The sequence below is a fragment of the Salvelinus alpinus genome, chromosome 7 (assembly GCF_045679555.1).
Source record: "Salvelinus alpinus chromosome 7, SLU_Salpinus.1, whole genome shotgun sequence".
NCBI classification, from domain to species: domain Eukaryota; kingdom Metazoa; phylum Chordata; class Actinopteri; order Salmoniformes; family Salmonidae; genus Salvelinus; species Salvelinus alpinus.
In genome coordinates, this window is record NC_092092.1 from 88854200 (window position 1) to 88875392 (window position 21193).

At 43.8% G+C, this 21193-nt stretch overlaps 1 protein-coding gene across 1 annotated transcript in view; it reads right to left on the reverse strand.

The window, feature by feature from the left end:
• flt4 (fms related receptor tyrosine kinase 4) overlaps positions 1-12176 on the reverse strand; it is a 217216-nt gene extending 205040 nt beyond the window's left edge. Inside the window, exon 1 of the mRNA XM_071412054.1 lies at positions 11773-12176. Coding sequence (XP_071268155.1) covers positions 11773-11830 — 58 coding nt within the window. The 5' untranslated portion in view covers positions 11831-12176. The remainder of the gene's footprint in view (positions 1-11772) is intronic.
• Positions 12177-21193: the final 9017 nt, after the last annotated feature.

Below are 21193 nucleotides of genomic sequence, written 5' to 3' on the forward strand. Positions count from 1 at the left end.
AGAACACGTTCTCATTTACAATTGCGACCTGGCCAAGATAAAGCAAAGCAGTTCGACACATACAACAACACATAGTTACACATGGAGTAAAACAAACATATAGTCAATAATACAGTGAAAAAAAATAAGTCTATATACAATGTGAGCAAGTGAGGTGAGATAAGGGAGGTGAAGGCAAACAAATATATGTATAAATAAATAAAAATATAAAAGGCCATGGAGGCGAAGTGAGTACAACACAGCAAGTAAAATAAAAACTAAAAAAACACTGGAATGGTTGGTTTGCAGTGGAAGAAAGTGCAAAGTAGAGACAGAAATAATGGGGTGCAAAGGAGCAAAATAAATTAATAAATAATACAGTAGGTAAAGAGGTAGTTGTTTGGGCTAAATTGTAGATGGGTTATGTACAGGTGCAGTAATCTATGAGCTGCTCTGACAGCTGGTGCTTAAAGCTAGTGAGGGAGATAGGTGTTTCCAGTTTCAGAGATTTTTGTAGTTCGTTCCAGTCATTGGCAGCTGAGAACTGGAAGGAGAGGCGTCCAAGGGAAGAATTGGTTTTGGGGGTGACTAGAGAGATATACCTGCTGGAGCGCGTGCTACAGGTAGGTGCTGCTATGGTGACCAGCGAGCTGAGATAAGGGGGGACTTTACCTAGCAGGGTCTTGTAGATGACCTGGAACCAGTGGGTTTGGCGACGAGTATGAAGCGAGGGCCAGCCAACGAGAGTGTACAGGTCGCAGTGGTGGGTAGTATATGGGGCTTTGGTGACAAAACGGATGGCACTGTGATAGACTGCATCCAATTTATTGAGTAGGGTTTTGGAGGCTATTTTGTAAATGACATCACCGAAGTCGAGGATTGGTAGGATGGTCAGTTTTACAAGGGTATGTTTGGCAGCATGAGTAAAGGATGCTTTGTTGCGGAATAGGAAGCCAATTCTAGATTTGACTTTGGATTGGAGATGTTTGATGTGGGTCTGGAAGGAGAGTTTACAGTCTAACCAGACACCTAGGTATTTGTAGTTGTCCACATATTCTAAGTCAGAGCCGTCCAAAGTAGTGATGTTGGACAGGCGGGCAGGAGCAGGCACCGATCGGTTGAAGAGCATGCATTTGGTTTTACTTGTATTTAAGAGCAGTTGGAGGCCACGGAAGGAGAGTTGTATGGCATTGAAGCTCGCCTGGAGGGTTGTTAACACAGTGTCAAAAGAAGGGCCAGAAGTATACAGAATAGTGTCGTCTGCGTAGAGGTGGATCAGAGAATCACCAGCAGCAAGAGCGACATCATTGATGTAAACAGAGAAGAGAGTCGGTCCAAGAATTGAACCCTGTGGCACCCCCATAGAGACTGCCAGAGGCCCGGACAACAGACCCTCCGATTTGACACACTGAACTCGATCAGAGAAGTAGTTGGTGAACCAGGCGAGGCAATCATTAGAGAAACCAAGGCTGTCGAGTCTGCCAATGAGGATGTGGTGATTGACAGAGTCAAAAGCCTTGGCCAGGTCAATGAATACGGCTGCCAGTATTGTTTCCTATCGATGGCGGTTACGATATCGTTTATGACCTTGAGCGTGGCTGAGGTGCACCCATGACCAGCTCTGAAACCAGATTGCATAGCGGAGAAGGTGTGGTGTGATTCGAAATGGTCGGTAATCTGTTTGTTGACTTGGCTTTCGAAGACCTTAGAAAGGCAGGGTAGGATAGATATAGGTCTGTAGCAGTTAGGGTCAAGGGTGTCCCCCCCTTTGAAGAGGGGGATAACCGCAGCTGCTTTCCAATCTTTGGGGATCTCAGACGACACGAAAGAGAGGTTGAAGAGGCTAGTAATAGGGGTGGCAACAATTTCAGCAGATAGTTTTAGAAAGAAAGGGTCCAGATTATCTAGCCCGGCTGATTTGTAAGGGTCCAGATTTTGCAGCTCATTTAGAACATCAGCTGACTGTATTTGGGAGAAAGAGAAATGGGGAAGGCTTGGGCGAGTAGCAGAGGGGAGGGCAGTGCTGTTGTCCGGGGTAGGGTTAGCCAGGTGGAAAGCATGGCCAGCCGTAGAAAAATGCTTATTGAAATTCTCAATTATAGTGGATTTGTCGGTGGTGACAGTGTTTCCTATCTTCAGAGCGGTTGGAAGCTGGGAGGAGGTGTTCTTATTCTCCATGGACTTTACGGTGTCCCAGAACTTTTTTGAATTTGTGTTGCAGGAAGCAAATTTCTGCTTGAAAAAGCTAGCCTTGGCTGTTCTAACTGCCTGTGTATATTGGTTTCTGGCTTCCCTGAAAAGTTGCATATCACGGGGGCTGTTCGATGCTAATGCAGAACGCCATAGGATGTTTTTCTGTTGGTTAAGGGCAGTCAGGTCAGGAGAGAACCAAGGGCTATATCTGTTCCTGGTTCTAAATTTCTTGAATGGGGCATGCTTATTCAAGATGGTGAGGAAGGCATTTTTAAAAAATGACCAGGCATCCTCTACTGACGGGATGAGATCAATATCCTTCCAGGATACCCCGGCCAGGTCGATTAGAAAGGCCTGCTCGCTGAAGTGTTTCAGGGAGCGTTTGACAGTGATGAGTGGAGGTCGTTTGACCGCTGACCCATTACGGATGCAGGCAATGAGGCAGTGATCGCTGAGATCTTGGTTGAAAACAGCAGAGGTGTATTTGGAGGGCAAGTTTGTTAGGATGATATCTATGAGGGTACCCGTGTTTACGGAATTGGGGTGGTACCTGGTAGGTTCATTGATAATTTGTGTGAGATTGAGGGCATCAAGCTTAGATTGTAGGGTGGCTGGGGTGTTGAGCATGTTCAAATTTAGGTCGCCTAGCAGCACGAGCTCTGAAGATAGATGGGGGGCAATCAGTTCACATATAGTGTCCAGAGCACAGCTGGGGGCAGAGGGTGGTCTATAGCAGGCGGCAACGGTGAGAGACTTGTTTTTAGAGAGGTGGATTTTTAAAAGTAGAAGTTCAAATTGTTTGGGAACAGACCTGGATAGTATAACAGAACTCTGCAGGCAGTCTTTGCAGTAGATTGCAACACCGCCCCCTTTGGCCGTTCTATCTTGTCTGAAAATCTTGTAATTGGGGATGAAAATGTCTGAATTTTTGGTGGTCTTTCTAAGCCAGGATTCAGACACGGCTAAAACATCCGGGTTGGTAGAGTGTGCTAAAGCAGTGAACAAAACAAACTTAGGGAGGAGGCTTCTAATGTTAACATGCATGAAGCCAAGGCTATTACGGTTACAGAAGTCATCAAAAGAGAGCGCCTGGGGAATAGGAGTGGAGCCAGGTACTGCAGGGCCTGGATTCACCTCTACATCACCAGAGGAACAGAGGAGGAGTAGGTTAAGGGTACGGCTAAAAGCTATGAGAATTGGTCGCCTAGAGCTACTAGAGCAGAGAGTAAAAGGAAGTTTCTGGGGGCGATAAAATAGTTTAAAGGAATAATGTACAGACAAAGGTATGGTAGGATGTGAATACAGTGGAGGTAAACCTAGGTATTGAGTGATGATGAGAGAGATATTGTCTCTAGAAACATAATTGAAACCAGGTGATGTCATCGCATATGTGGGTGGTGGAACTGAGAGGTTGGATATGGTATAGAGAGCAGGGCTAGGTAATAAGGTTTTGAGTTATGAATCAACTGAGGAAAATATTGAATTAAAATATTACTTAGTATATCACTTGAATTAATAAATTTTGTCAACTCTGTAAAACAAACTCTGTCAGAATGCTGAAAGATCTGATAAAAGGGGATTTTCAAATTAATAATATTCTATATTTATTTTTAGTGGCAAAAATATGTCTGTTTTTAGTGTTTGTTGTCAACTCCGTTACTGATGGCTAACCTCCTTAAGTTATTTTAATCACTGTTCTGCATTGATGTATTTGCTCTGCTAGGTCTAAGGAATTATTTTTGCTATAAATTAAAATTAAAATAATTTGAAATTTGTAGTACATATTTGAATAATCCAATGTTAGAATTAAACAATCAAGGCCTTTAAACACTTGTTGGACAATAATTGTAAGAATTAAATGCCTTTTATGGTGTCTGACGGAGGTCACATAAATCCAGTTGTATTTTATAAAAACATTTGAATTAGGTTGTTTCTTTACATGTTGTGATAGATGATAGTTTGGATAGGGAGATTGTTTCTTTACATGTTGTGATAGATGATAGTTTGAATAGGGAGATTGTTTCTTTACATGTTGTGATAGCTGATAGTTTGGATAGGGAGGTTGTTTCTTTACATGTTGTGATAGATGATAGTTTGGATAGGGAGGTTGTTCCTTTACATGTTGTGATAGATGATAGTTTGAATAGGGAGATTGTTCCTTTACATGTTGTGATAGATGATAGTTTGGATAGGGAGATTGTTCCTTTACATGTTGTGATAGCTGATAGTTTGGATAGGGATATTGTTCCTTTACATGTTGTGATAGCTGATAGTTTGGATAGGGAGGTTGTTTCTTTACATGTTGTGATAGATGATAGTTTGGATAGGGAGGTTGTTCCTTTACATGTTGTGATAGATGATAGTTTGGTCTATCAAAATATAAATCAAATGTTGTTCATAATAAGAAAAATATTTGTGAAAGAAAAGTAGATTCAAGAATCGCTGAGAGGGTGCCATTTGGTTATAACCTAAGGCCAGCGGTGCGGTTAGGGACAGAGAGGCTGGATTCGCCATACAAAAAGCTTTTTCCCCAGGTGCATACCGTGCATACTGATCCTCGATGTCATTTACAAAATAGCCTCCAACACTCTACTCAGCAAACTGGATTCAGTCTATCACAGAGCCATCCGTTTTGTCACCAAAGCCCCATATACTACCCACCACTGCGACCTGTATGCTCTTGTCGGCTGGCCCTCGCTACATATCCGTCGCCAAACCCACTGGCTCCAGGTCATCTATAAGTCTTTGCTAGGTAAAGCTCCGCCTTATCTCAGCTCACTGGTCACCATAGCAGCACCCACCCGTACGTAGCACGCGCTCCAGCAGGTATATTTCACTGGTCCCCAAAGCCAACACTTCCTTTGGCCGCCTTTCCTTCCAGTTCTCTGCTGCCAAAGACTGGAACGAACTGCAAAAATTGCTGAAGTTGGAGATTTATATCTCCCTTACCATTCCTGTCAGGAGGCTTGCAAGCCGAAGAACACCATCCCAACCGTGAAGCACGGGGGTGGCAGCATCATGTTGTGGGGTGCTTTGCTGCAGGAGGGACTGGTGCCTACAAACCTGACTCAGTTACACCAGCTCTGTCAGGAGAAATGGGCCAAAAGTCACCCAACTTGTTGTGGGAAGCTTGTGGAAGGCTGCTCGAAACGTTTGACTCAAGTTAAACAATTTAATGGCAATGCTACCAAATACTAATTGAGTGTATGTAAACGTCTGACCCACTGGGAATGTGATGAAAGAAATAAAAGCTGAAATAAATAATTCTCTCTACTATTATTCGGACAAAACTGAGTTTAAATGTATTTGGCTAAGGTGTATGTAAACGGAGTTTAAATGTATTTGGCTAAGGTGTATGTAAACTGAGTTTAAATGTATTTGGCTAAGGTGTATGTAAACTGAGTTTAAATGTATTTGGCTAAGGTGTATGTAAACTGAGTTTAAATGTATTTGGCTAAGGTGTATGTAAACTGAGTTTAAATGTATTTGGCTAAGGTGTATGTAAACTGAGTTTAAATGTATTTGGCTAAGGTGTATGTAAACTGAGTTTAAATGTATTTGGCTAAGGTGTATGTAAACTGAGTTTAAATGTATTTGGCTAAGGTGTATATAAACTGAGTTTAAATGTATTTGGCTAAGGTGTATGTAAACTGAGTTTAAATGTATTTGGCTAAGGTGTATGTAAACTGAGTTTAAATGTATTTGGCTAAGGTGTATGTAAACTGAGTTTAAATGTATTTGAATAAGGTGTATGTAAACTGAGTTTAAATGTATTTGGCTAAGGTGTATGTAAACTGAGTTTAAATGTATTTGGCTAAGGTGTATGTAAACTGAGTTTAAATGTATTTGGCTAAGGTGTATGTAAACTGAGTTTAAATGTATTTGGCTAAGGTGTATGTAAACTGAGTTTAAATGTATTTGAATAAGGTGTATGTAAACTGAGTTTAAATGTATTTGGCTAAGGTGTATGTAAACTGAGTTTAAATGTATTTGGCTAAGGTGTATGTAAACTGAGTTTAAATGTATTTGGCTAAGGTGTATGTAAACTGAGTTTAAATGTATTTGGCTAAGGTGTATGTAAACTGAGTTTAAATGTATTTGGCTAAGGTGTATGTAAACTGAGTTTAAATGTATTTGGCTAAGGTGTATGTAAACTGAGTTTAAATGTATTTGGCTAAGGTGTATGTAAACTGAGTTTAAATGTATTTGAATAAGGTGTATGTAAACTGAGTTTAAATGTATTTGGCTAAGGTGTATGTAAACTGAGTTTAAATGTATTTGGCTAAGGTGTATGTAAACTGAGTTTAAATGTATTTGGCTAAGGTGTATGTAAACTGAGTTTAAATGTATTTGGCTAAGGTGTATGTAAACTGAGTTTAAATGTATTTGGCTAAGGTGAATGTAAACTGAGTTTAAATGTATTTGGCTAAGGTGTATGTAAACTGAGTTTAAATGTATTTGGCTAAGGTGTATGTAAACTGAGTTTAAATGTATTTGGCTAAGGTGTATGTAAACTGAGTTTAAATGTATTTGGCTAAGGTGTATGTAAACTGAGTTTAAATGTATTTGGCTAAGGTGTATGTAAACTGAGTTTAAATGTATTTGGCTAAGGTGTATGTAAACTTCCGACTTCAACTGTACATCAGAAGAAACAGTGGATTTCCGTCTGTAAAATAAATTAAAAAACGGTATTAATTATGAAAAAGATTAACAGCATTCCACCGATGAAGCCAAAGAGGGCTTTTCGGTCATTGACTGCAGGAAAAGGCTCACTGGGGTCAATCAACACAGGCAGGGTTGAAATCTATGGCTGTTCCCTGTAATGTACTGTATGCCAGACAATGCTGTTGTGTAGGAGACTACCAATGCTAATTTTCTAGGATTGGTCAGAGCTAGAGAAAATGTTTATATAACACATCTGAAATACTTTCAACTGGAAATTGAAAGTTGCTCACTATTTTTGTAAAAATTGTAAAAATGATAAATTCAAATCTGTCATGGTCTATTTTCAATTGATTTAAATAATATTTATACAGATAGATGTGAAATGCCTTCTCCTGACACGGCCAAGTTCACATTAACCCAGATGCCACCCTGTTCCCTATATAGTGCACTACTTAATAATAAGCTCTTGTCAAAAGTAGTGCACTACTTATAGGGAATAGGGTGCCATAGGGCCCTGGTCAAAAGTAGTGCACTATATAGGGAATAGGGTGCCATAGGACCTTGGTCAAAAGTAGTGCACTATATAGGGAATAGGGTGCCATAGGGCCCTGGTCAAAAGTAGTGCACTATATAGGGAATAGGGTGCCATAGGACCTTGGTCAAAAGTAGTGCACTATATAGGGAATAAGGTGCCATTTTGGGACTCAGTTTCAGTGTGGCGGAGTAAAGGTGTTGGAGGACATCGCTCCTCATCCTTAACTGGGGTCAGTTCTAGTTGGCTGAACTTGGCACTCAGTGACTGTGTCCCACATAGCACCCTATTCCCTATATAGTGCACTACTTTTGACCAGAGCCCTTTGGGCCCTAGATAGGGAAGACAACTCCTCAAATCTCTCCAACTTCTCTTCCAAATACTGCATCTTATTGTCTTTTCAGAATGTGTCCAGTGTAATCTGGTGTTTAGCTGAAGTTCATCTACACTTCAGACTATTTTAACGTGTGGGAGATCTGAGTGTGTGTGTCATTGAACCTTTATTTTGAATCCCCTTGAGTTGTTTTCTGACTTAATTAGCTGTGACACACACACACACACACACCACACACCACACACACACACACACACACACACACACACACGAATACCACTTCAAGAGAAAACCACTGACAGATTCACACAACTTTGCAGAAAGCAGAAAGCGTCTAGCACCTCCACTCTGAGGTCTGAGCTCATCAGAGTAGAGTTATATTCCCTGGAGTTGAAGAGCTGTTTCAGTTGAAACCCACAGCATCTTAAACAAATCACAGGCTTTACTACGCTTTACGTTTACCACTACAGTAACCTGAAACAGTGAGGACAGTGCGTTTAGGGGGCAAGAGGGATGAGGAGAGGAGGACATGTGAAGAGACAAATCAGAGACAGAAAGAGAGAAAGAGAGAGAGGGAGGGTGGACGATAGAGAGCGGGGGAGGGAGAGAGAGAGAGAGAGAAAGAAAGAGAGAGACAGAGAGAGAGGAGAGAGAGACAGAGCGAGAGAGAGAGAGAGAAAGAGAGAAAGAGAGAGGAGAGAGAGGAGAGATAGACAGAGCGAGGGAGAGCGAGAGAGAGAGAAAGAGAGAGAGAGAGAGAGAGAGAGAGCGAGCGAGAGAGAGAGAGAGAGAGAGAGAGAGAGAGAGAGAGAGAGAGTGATCACAATAACCTTGTCAAGTGAAGAGACAACTCATCCCTCAGAGACACACACTGTGTCCAGTGGGTAGTTTCCACATTTCAATGTTGTTTCCACGTCATTTCGAGGACATTAGATGTTGAATTGGCATCTGTGTCCAGTTGTTAGACTCTCTTCTACTTTGAGTAGGAAATACATGTACAGCCATTCTAACAGGCGCTGGCTTAACAGACCCTAACCTTACTGGTACATCGTCTCAAATCCTCACAAAACACATGTGATCGCCCGCTTGACAACGTCTTAGCCAATTACGTTCCCCTCTGCAGGGGAGTGAGGTTACCAAGCTAACTCTGTTACATCAGTCCCAGCCAATAGACAGTCAAATCACAGAGCCCAGAGACAGGATATGTTCTGACTAAGTGTGTGTGTGGGTGGGGAGGCATCCTGTTTCCATTGATCATCCTTGAGATGTTTCTACAACTTGATTGAAGTCCACCAGTGGTAAATTCAATTGATTGGACATGATTTGGAAAGGCACACACCTGTCTATATAAGGTCCCAGAGTTGACAGTGCATGTCAGAGCAAAAACCAAGCCATGAAGTCGAAGGAGTTGTCCGTAGAGCTCAGAGATTGGATTGTGTCAAGGCTCATATCTGGGGAAAGGTACCAAAAAATGTCTGCAGCATTGAAGGTCCCCAAGAACACAGTGGCCTCCATCATTCTTAAATGGAAGAAGTTTGGAACCACCAAGACTCTTCCTAGAGCTGGCCGCCCGGCCAAACTGAGCAATCGGAGGAGAAGGGCCTTGGTCAGGGAGGTGACCAAGAACCCGATGGTCACTCTGACAGAGCTCCAGAGTTCCTCTGTGGAGATGGGAGAACCTTCCAGAAGGACAACCATCTCTGCAGCACTCCACCAATCAGCCCTTTATGGTAGAATGGCCAGACGGAAGCCCCTCCCAAGTAAAAGGTACATGACAGGAAATTCTGCTGCAACTACAGCTAATTTAATTAAACCTACTACTACTACCACTACTACCACTAGTACTACTACCACTAGTACTACTACCACTAGTACTACTACCACCACCACCTCTACTACCACCACCACCTCTACTATTACTATTACTAATACTGCTCCTACAGCTAATATTACAATTAATTAATTAATCCTACTATTGGTAATATTGTAATAATACATTGTCAGAATTATTCATTACTTTATACAGCAAATAGGCCGGCAATAACTGAATGACCGTCTTGAACAAAAAGCCACTAATTGTATCAACTGAAACAGATGAGTAGTCTAGTTCTGTATCAGACCCTAACCAGGCTGAGGGTTACTCAGACTCTAACCAGGCTGAGGGTTACTCAGACTCTAACCAGGCTGAGGGGTTACTCAGACCCTAACCAGGCTGAGGGTTACTCAGACCCTAACCAGGCTGAGGGGTTACTCAGACCCTAACCAGGCTGAGGGGTTACTCAGACCCTAACCAGGATGAGGGGTTACTCAGACCCTAACCAGGCTGAGGGGTTACTCAGACCCTAACCAGGCTGAGGGGTTACTCAGACCCTAACCAGGCTGAGGGGTTACTCAGACCCTAACCAGGCTGAGGGGTTACTCAGACCCTAACCAGGCTGAGGGGTTACTCGGATCCTAACCAGGCTGAGAGGTTACTCAGACCCTAACCAGGCTGAGGGGTTACTCAGACCCTAACCAGGCTGAGGGGTTACTCAGACCCTAACCAGGCTGAGGGTTACTCAGGCCCTAACCGGGCTGAGGGGTTACTCAGACCCTAACCGGGCTGAGGGTTAATCAGACCATAACCAGGCTGAGGGGTTACTCAGACCCTAACCAGGCTGAGGGGTTACTCAGACCCTAACCAGGCTGAGGGGTTACTCAGACCCTAACCAGGCTGAGGGGTTACTCAGACCCTAACCAGGCTGAGGGGTTACTCAGACCCTAACCAGGCTGAGGGTTACTCAGACCCTAACCAGGCTGAGGGTTACTCAGACCCTAACCAGGCTGAGGGGTTACTCAGACCCTAACCAGGCTGAGGGGTTACTCAGGCCCTAACCAGGCTGAGGGTTACTCAGGCCCTAACCAGGCTGAGGGGTTACTCAGACCCTAACCAGGCTGAGGGTTACTCAGACCCTAACCAGGCTGAGGGTTACTCAGACCCTAACCAGGCTGAGGGTTACTCAGACCCTAACCAGGCTGAGGGGTTACTCAGACCCTAACCAGGCGGAGGGGTTACTCAAACCCTAACCAGGCTGAGGGGTTACTCAGATCCTAACCAGGCTGAGGGGTTACTCAGACCCTAACCAGGCTGAGGGGTTACTCAGACCCTAACCAGGCTGAGGGGTTACTCAGATCCTAACCAGGCTGAGGGTTACTCAGACCCTAACCAGGCTGAGGGGTTACTCAGACCCTAACCAGGCTGAGGGGTTACTCAGATCCTAACCAGGCTGAGGGGTTACTCAGACCCTAACCAGGCTGAGGGGTTACTCAGACCCTAACCAGGCTGACGGGTTACTCAGATCCTAACCAGGCTGAGGGGTTTTCAAACCCTAACCAGACAAGGTGACATTTCTTTCTCTAGTGGCTGGTATGTTGGTACTCTAGGGCTACCTCTCAAATCATGTCCTATTCCCTACATAGTGCACAACTTTTTTTTACCAGAGCCCTATGGCACCGTATTCCCTACATTGGTCAAAAGTACTGCACTATATAGGGAATATGGTGCCATTTGGGACATAGAATAGTGTGGTTAGAAAGAGAGACAGGGAATTAAAGATTATTGGCGATAATTAAGTCTATAATACATGGGATCTAACCTACTGGGGAACTGGTTATAGGTCATCCTTCCTACAGTCATTGGCATCAATACATCTTAATTTCGATTCTTCCCATAAGTCTCTGCGCTCTACTTTTGACCAGAGTCCTATAGGGTGCCATTAGAAACAATAACGTATGTCATATCAGCCTATGATGTCAGTGAATATGAGAATGAAGTTGGCCGGCTGACTTGGAGAACACTTATTTGAACTTAGCTAATTAAAACTAACATAAAATATATAGTATTCCTAAAATAATTGGTTGTTATCATCCTAGTCCACATCTGTTACAAAACAACACACGATAAAGATTATATCAGAATCCCCACAGCACACTAACCCCCCTCCCCAGATGTGCGTGTTGCCGCTATAAACTTTTGACTGCGCTATCCAAAACTGTCTGATCATAAAACAAAGCGTCTCTCTCCACTTACCTGAAGAAGCAGCGATCCCAAACCAAATCCGACAGAAACACGTCAAATCTCTCTTCATTTCCAATTCTCCAGTCCTGCGAATGTTTAACCGATTATTATTTTTACTACAAAACGTCGCGTGTTTGAGGTGTTGACTGGAAGAGCCGCAGAGAAAAAGGGGTCAGATAAAACTCCGTGAGGGATAACGGGACAAACTCAGGTGCGCGTCGTGTGGAAGTGGGAAGCGGTGACTGTCATTAGAACCCCGCGAGGAGGATGTGCTGGGTGAAATGAAGAAAACTAAAATAAACCTTTTCCTATTTTCCTGTTAAAAACCAAAGGATGAATCAAGTCCTGAATGGACCCACACTGGTTTCCGTTTCCCTCGCTCGTGACTGGGACGTACACATGGGACACACACACACACACAGGCACACGCACGCCACTCTCGTTCATAAAACAGGCTAAAGCCTTCCAGTCACCGTGGAGGAATCCCCATGAGAAATGTCTTTCCTGGAGTGAAGATGTAATCCCAACACTATATTATTACCACGTTAGACTGCTTCATTTAACGGGTATGTCACTGTTGCTTCTCTTGAAATTCAACACTGCGCAGCCAAGTAATTTACCAATTCACAATTTTCAACTTTAACCTTAGACATACATAGGCGAGTTAATGACAGTTATATCCTTGACTCAGTCTCCGCCATTTATAGTCACTGTAAAGAATTACATAATTTCCCAAATTCAACTTGTACCTTTTGACATTTAAAATCGTTAATGGAAGTTTTATCCTTGACTTGATTTAATCCCCCGTTTCAGGATCATATGAAAACAATAACATTTTTGCAGAATTGAAAACTTGTTTTAATGGTAAACAATAAACAATTCGATTCTGGAAAGGTCATGCCACAAACAAATATGTCTGTCAATATCAATTTCAGCCTCAGATATCTTTAAGTCCCTTAGAGACGCTACAGTGCATTCGGAAAGTATTCAGACCCCTTTCCCTTCTTCAACATTTTGTTAAGTTACAGCCTTATTCTGAAATGGATACAATTATTTTCCCCCCTCATCAATCTACACACAATACCCCATAACGGCAAAGCGAAAACAGGGTTTTAGAAATTTTTGCAAATGTATTAAAAATAAAAAAACGAAATACAATATTTACAAAATTATTCAGAACATTTGCTATGAGACTCGAAATTGAGCTCAGGTGCATCCTGTTTCCATTGATCATCCTTGAGCTGTTTCTACAACTTGATTGGAGTCCACCTGTGGGAAATTCAATTGATTGGACATGATTTGGAAAGGCCCACAACCGTCTATATAAGGTCCCACAGATGACAGTGCATGTCAGAGCAAACACCAAGCAGTGAGGTCGAAGGAATTGTCGGTAAATCTCCGAGACAGGATTGTGTCGAGGCACAGATCTGGGGAAGGGTACCAAAACCTTTCTGCAGCATTGAAGGGCTCCAAAAACAGTGGCCTCCATCATTCTTAAATGGAAGAAGTTTGGAACCACCAAGACTCTTCCTAGAGCTGGCTGTCCAGCCAAACTGAGAAATCGAGGGAGAAGGGCCTTGGTCAGGAAGGTGAACAAGAGCCAGATGGTCACTGACAGAGCTCCAGAGTTCCTCTGTAGAGATAGGAGAACCTTCCAGAAGGACGACCATCTCTGCAGCACTTGGAGTTTGCCAAAAGGCACTTAAATGACTCTCAAACCATGAGAAACAAGATTCTCTGGACTGATGAAACCAAGATTGAACACTTTGGCCTGAAGGCCAAGCTTCACGTCTGGAGGAAACCTTGCCCATACCTACGGTGAAGCATGGTGGTGGCAGCATCATGCTGTGGGGAAGTTTTTCAGCGGCAGGGACTGAGAGACTAGTCAAGATTGAGAGAAAGATGAACAGAGCAAAGTACAGAGAGATCCTTGATGAAAACCTGCTCCAAACCTGAGCGCTCAGGATCTCAGACTGGGGCGAAGGTTCACCTTCCAACAGGACAACAACCCTAAGCACACAGCCAAGACAACACAGGAGTGGCTTCGGGACTAGTCTCTGAATGTTCTTGATTGGTACAGCCATTGCCCGGACCTGAACCCGATCGAACATCTCTGGAGAGACCTGAAAATAGCTGTGCAGCGACGCTCCCCATCCAACCTGACAGAGCTTTAGAGGATCTGCAGAGAAGAATGTGAGAAACTCCTCAAATACAGGTGTGCCATGCTTGTAGCATCATACCCAAGAAGACTCAAAGCTGTAATCGCTGCCAAAGGTGCTTCAACAAAGTACTGAGTAAAGGATATAATCCGTTTTTTATTTTATTTATAAATTAGCAAAAAATTCTACAAACCTGTTTTTGCTTTGTCATTATTGGGTATTGTGTGTAGATTGAGGGGGGGAAACTAATTAATCTATTTTAGAATAAGGCTGTAACGTAACAAAATGTGAAAAAAGGTGAAGGGGTCTGAATACTTTCTGAATGAACTGTATATATTTCTTCCATGCATGAGAACATGTTTCCACCCAATAACACAACCGACTGACACACACACACACACACACACACACACACACACACACACACACACACACACACACACACACACACACACACACACACACACACACACACACACACACACACACACACACACACACACACACACACACACACACACCAACTCTTAGAGACAGACGAGGCTCCGCTGATAGCCAGGTGTAGCAGTGGTAAGGTGTTGGTACTGCTGTATGTAGGCCCAAACAGTTTGTGGGCACCGTTTGTCACCGTTAGAGTAAAATTAACATATTGTTTAGTGTTGTGTTGTGGCTTTGCTGGCACGCAAATGTTTGTTTTTGTTTGCCCCACCAAGATTGACATGCTAAAATCGCCACTGGACTTATCAACGACCCAAGCCCAGCTCAGTTAATCCCTACCATTGTGTCGCTGAGTTGTCATAATGCTTCAGCCAATGTACATTATCCCAGCGGCGCTGAAGACACAATGTAACTAACCTAATCTATGGCCCTCTAACTGCCCTAAATGCCTCTGCTGATCCTACAGCTCTTGTCTGCAGTAATCATGTGCCTATAAACCAGTTATACTGTTAGCACTGAGGCGGTGTGCCCTAGTAGGAAATCCACTGTGTGCAGGTCACCCTGCACTAATATAAATAACATGAGCATGTCTACTTCTGCTGAGCTTCCCAGTAAAGCAATGAAAACAAGCAAGCATCACAGAAATGTTTTTAAAAATACCCACATTAACATATGGAGACAATGGATGGATGTCTGAGCTGTAAATACAAATAGACTATCACCAGCCCCTGTATCACTATAGACTATCACCAGCCCCTACAACACTATAGACTATCACCTGCCCCTATATCACTATAGACTATCACCAGCCCTATATCCCTATAGACTATCACCAGCCCCTATATCACTAGTATATATACTATCACCAGCCCCTATATCACTATAGACTATCACCAGCTCCTACAACACTATAGACTATCACCTGCCCCTATATCACTATAGACTATCACCAGCCCTATATCACTATAGACTATCACCAGCCCCTATATCACTAGTATATAGACTATCACCAGCCCCTATATCACTATAGACTATAACCAGCCCCTATATCACTAGTATATAGACTATCACCAGCCCCTATAGACTATAACCAGCCCCTATATCACTATAGACTATCACCAGCCCCTATATCACTATAGACTATCACCAGCCCCTATATCACTATAGACTATCACCAGCCCCTATATCACTATAGACTATCACCAGCCCCTATATCACTATAGACTATCACCAGCCACTATATCACTATAGACTATCACCAGCCACTATATCACTATAGACTATCACCAGCCCCTATATCACTATAGACTATCACCAGCCCCTATATCACTATAGACTATCACCAGCCCCTATATCACTATAGACTATCACCAGCCCCTATATCACTATAGACTATCACCAGCCCCAATATCACTATAGACTATCACCAGCCCCTATATCACTATAGACTATCACCAGCCACTATATCACTATAGACTATCACCAGCCCCTATATCACTATAGACTATCACCAGCCCCTATATCACTATAGACTATCACCAGCCCCTATATCACTATAGACTATCACCAGCCCCAATATCACTATAGACTATCACCAGCCACTATATCACTATAGACTATCACCAGCCACTATATCACTATAGACTATCACCAGCCCCTATATCACTATAGACTATCACCAGCCCCTATATCACTATAGACTATCACCAGCCCCTATATCACTATAGACTATCACCTGCCCCTTTATCTAATGAGGATCCATAATAAACCCCAGGAAGAATAGCTGCTGCCTACAAATACAAATGCAGACACACACACAAGGCTGTTGGGAATAATCTCATAAGCATCATTCATTATCACCACTGATTGCATATCACATGGCATCAAGCTAATAAAACACAAATGACAGCTATCTCCTTCTCCGCCTCTCCTACCCCCCCTCCTCCTCTCCTCCGCCTCTCCTACCCCCCCCTCCTCTCCTCTCCGCCTCTCCTACCCCCCCTCCTCCTCTCCTCCGCCTCTCCTACCCCCCCTTCTCCTCTCCTCCTCCGCCTCTCCTACCCCCCCTCCTCCTCTCCTACCCCTCCTCCTCCTCTCCTACCCCCCCTCCTCCTCTCCTCCTCCGCCTCTCCTACCCCCCCCTCCTCCTCTAGTCCACCTCTTCAGGGACTTGTTGGGGTGTGAATGGGAAACATGTGCTAAGAGCCAGACCAGTTCTGTGTAACCAGAGCCCATATTAGTGCTCTGAATAGGGAACCATTTGGAACACAGGCCTGCTATCAGCTGTATATTAGAAGAAGATACAGGACATCTGGAAGTGACAAACCTCTGTAGTAAAACACACACAGAGATACATGCTCACAGGCTAACACACACAGAGATACATGCTAACAGGCGAACACACACAGAGATACATGCTAACAGGCTAACACACACAGAGATACATGCTAACAGGCTAACACACACAGAGATACATGCTAACAGGCTAACACACACAGAGATAAATGCTCACAGGCTAACACACACAGAGATACATGCTAACAGGCTAACACACACAGAGATACATGCTAACAGGCTAACACACACAGAAATACATGCTAACAGGCTAACACACACAGAGATAAATGCTCACAGGCTAACACACACAGAGATACATGCTAACACACACAGAGATACATGCTAACAGGCTAACACACACAGAGATACATGAACACAAACACACAGATGTGTAAAGTGCAGGTTTATGATTCCTGTGAAATCCTGTGATTCTTGGTAATTACTGTGTGTGTGTGTGTGTGTGTGTGTGTGTGTGTGTGTGTCTTGGCTTCAGCATCAGGCTCCAGACGAGCTGTTCAGGGCTCACTGAGCCATGACACCACACCCAGAAGTGATGCAGGGGGAACCACACCCAGAAGTGATGCAAGGGGGAACCACACCCAGAAGTGATGCAAGGGGGAACCACACCCAGAAGTAATGCAGGGGGAACCACACCCAGAGGTGATGCAGGGGGAACCACACCCAGAAGTGATGCAGGGGGAACCACACCCAGAAGTAATGCAGGGGGAACCACACCCAGAGGTGATGCAAGGTCTAATCACTACTGTCACTGCTCACTGTATCCCCTAGCAGCAGCCTGGATGTCTGATCTCTACTGTCACTGCATCCCCTAGCAGCAGCCTGGAGGTCTGATCCTTACTGTCCCTGTCCTGGCCATCAGATTTGACACTGTTTTTTCCGGCACCTATTTTCCCCAGATCTGGTACCTCTTGTGGATTTATAAATGTTTTCACTGTAGACGTTCTAATTAAAGCAATCCGCGTTAAATCAAATTGCCTCCTCGTCATTTCTCCCACCTCCCCAGAAAGACCATAATGTAAAAGCACGGTGATCCTTCTGTGTAATCATCCTATCCTGCCACACTGATCTCAGACCTGCTCTCTTATTTGTACATAGAGGTTATGGGGAGGGCCGGTGTCCTAAGTAACTGATCTTGACACAGGTCTTGGTAGTGGTGGTCAGCTAGCGAAGATGTCCCTACGTAATCACGTCACATAGCCTAGTCGTCTCCCTACTGAATATGAACCGTGGGAAAGACAAATAAATAAAAAATGGATAAGAAAAGGCAATCAAGTCCAAAAATCCAGAGAAAGACGGTGAATCGGACCCAGAACGAGACAGAGAACTGTCAGTGCCGTGGGAGAGGAGCGACGGGCAAACTGTTCCTGATGCCTTACGCTTCGATCACACCTACAGCGTCACTACGTAAAAATAGTACGCAGCATCATCTGGATATGTACACAACAACAGATCAACATTCCCCTTCTGCTCCCATTTCTGTCAAGCCGTCTACAGCATACAGTTTGACGCATACTTTCCATAAATCCAACGTAGGGACCACACTGAACGTACTCCAACTACCGCTGCAACGCAATGCTGCAAGGCAAACTCAGAGTTCCATTGGAAATTAATGTAATTCTGGTGTACCAAAATGCAATGACGCTGTCGGTGTTTTCGAAGCGTTAGCTAGCAGCTCTGCTAATTCCGCCAGTTCAGCTTCACCACCTCCACTAGCTAGTAGGCCTACGGAGACGGGGAGCCGGTGGGCAGTGCATCCACCAACGAAGTGCTCGGGGCAGATGCAATTAGCAGTTCAAGAACAAGCGAACGTATAATCCCTGGCTTGTCAAGCAGAATTCAAAGTTGGGCTGTTCAACGTGCAAAGGTTGGGAGTTTGGGTCTAGAAACGACTGGATGAATAAAACTAGCAAAAGGGTGGGTGGAATGTACAGTAAAATAGCATCCTTTGTATCTGTAAAAAAGGTTTTTCAACATGCCTGAACCAAGGTGCATTTGGTGGCAGCAAGCCTTGTAGACATGGCTAAAGAGGACACCCAGGTTAACCTCTACGGGATCGGTGCCCCTACACCATGACGGTTGAGCTAAAGTACGCTAATGAGATTAGCATGACGTTGTAAGTAACAAGAACATTTCCCAGGACATAGACATGTCTGTATGAGCAGAGCTTAAATTCTTGTTTATCTAACTGCACTGTCCAATTAACAGTAATTATTACAGTGAAATACCATGTTATTGTTTGAGGAGAGTGCACAACAAAAAACACTTTTATCACGGCAATTGGTTTGATACATTCACCTCTGAAGGTAAATAATGTACTTACATTCAGTAATCTGGCTCTGATTTGTTATCCTGAGGGTCCCAGATATAAAATGTAGCATAGTTTTGTTTGATAAATACATTTTTATATTTAAATGTAGGAACTGAGTTCTAAAGTTTGAACCCCTGCTGTCAGGAGTTAAATGGACTTGACATGGGGAGAGGCATTGTGGGAGGTTTGGAAAACTAAGGTTAGGAAAAATAAAAAATCCTTTACAAACGTGTGCTGTACTATAAAGCTAATCTGAATATGTACTTCCTAACTATCACATAGGCAGGAGGACTATATATATTATCATGTGTGTTCTGATGTAGCCTACATTGATGTATTTTATTTGAAGTTATATTCTGATTTTATTTGGATTAAATGTCAGGAATTGTGAAAAACTGAGTTTAAATGTGTTTGGCTAAGGTGAATGTAAACTTCCGACTTCATCTGTATACACCTGTTCTGAAAGGCCCCAGAGTCTGCAACACCACTAAGCAAGGGGCACCATGAAGACCAAGGAGCTCTCCAAACAGGTCAGGGACAAAGTTGTGGAGAAGTACTGATCAGGGTTGGGTTATAAAAAAAGATCAGAAACTTTGAACATCCCACCGAGCACCATTAAATCCATTATTATAAAATGGAAAGAATATGGCACCACAACAAACCTGCCAAGAGAGGGCCGCCCACCAAAACTCATGGACCAGGCAGAGGGCATTAATCAGAGAGGCAACAAAGAGACCAAAATTAACCCTGAAGGAGCTGCAAAGCTCCACAGCGGAGATTGGAGTATCTGTCCATAGGACCACTTTAAGCCGTACACTCCACAGAGCTGGGCTTTACGGAAGAGTGGCCAGAAAAAAGCTATTGCTTAAAGAAAAAAATAAGCAAACACGTTTGGTGTTCGCCAAAAGGCATGTGGGAGGTCTCCCGGGTGGCGTAGTGGTCTAGGGGCACTGAGCCTGGGTTCGAGCCCAGGCTCTGTCGCAGCCGGGAGGTCCATGGGGCGACGCACAATTTAAATGTCTTGGAATGGCCTAGTCAAAGCCCAGACCTCAATCCAATTGAGAATCTGTGGTAGGACTTAAAGATTGCTGTACACCAGCGGAACCCATCCAACTTGAAGGAGCTGGAGCAGTTTTGCCTTGAAGAATGTGCAAAATCCCAGTGGATAGATGTGCCAAGCTTATAGAGACATACCCCAAGAGACTTGCAGCTGTAATTGCTGCAAAAGGTGGCTCTACAAAGTATTTTTTTTAAAACATTGGTGGGGGGGTGAATAGTTATGCAGGCTCAAATTTCTTGGTCTTGTTTGTGTCACAATAAAAAATATTTTACATCTTCAAAGTGGTAGGCATGTTGTGTCAATCAAATGATACAACTCCACCCCCCAAAAAATATATATTTTAATTCCAGGTTGTAAGGCAACAAAAAAGGAAAAATGCCAAGGGGGTGAATACTTTGCAAGCCACTGTATGCATATGGTGGACGATCTGCAGTCGGCTAAAGATGTTGCTGTACATTGAAGTCTAGAAACTTAGGCTCTAATACATGTGGACTTGTGTAACTGTCCCGCAGCTATACTCAAGTATGTGGGTTTACTGCAGTGACGTCTAAAAATGCTGTGAATTAAATCAGCACCTATGGAGTGCTGTCCGTTTCACCACCATAGATAAACAGCCATGTAGTCTGTCCGTTTCACTGCTACGTTGTGTTTGACCATTTTTCTCAATGTGTTCCGGTACCTCGGAGCCCCCCCCCTGATAAACCCCCCTTCTCACACTTACTGTGCGTTCCAGGACCTCCCAATTTACAAACTGCAGCACTGCTGGCCATCCTGCACAGTGCCAACCATAACCCCCCCTGGGGCCGGTTAGTTACCCAGCTAGAAGGCCGCAGACCTAATCCCCAACCCTCCCTCCTGTCAGTGTGTTTGTGTGACCTCTGACCATCGCAAGAGGAAACAGGAAGTGGCTTAGCGGTATGTTAGAGGAGATAACTAGAGGTGCAACCTCGCTGGGTGACTGGCAGGGGGATGTCAGGGATGTTACTCAGGGATACAACACACTTCCCCTCCAGGTGCACTGTGCTAACCCCGACTACAACCCAGAATAATTAACACAGAGGAAATCGTATATAATTCATTCATTAAATCGTCAGTTTGTCAAAAGTTAAA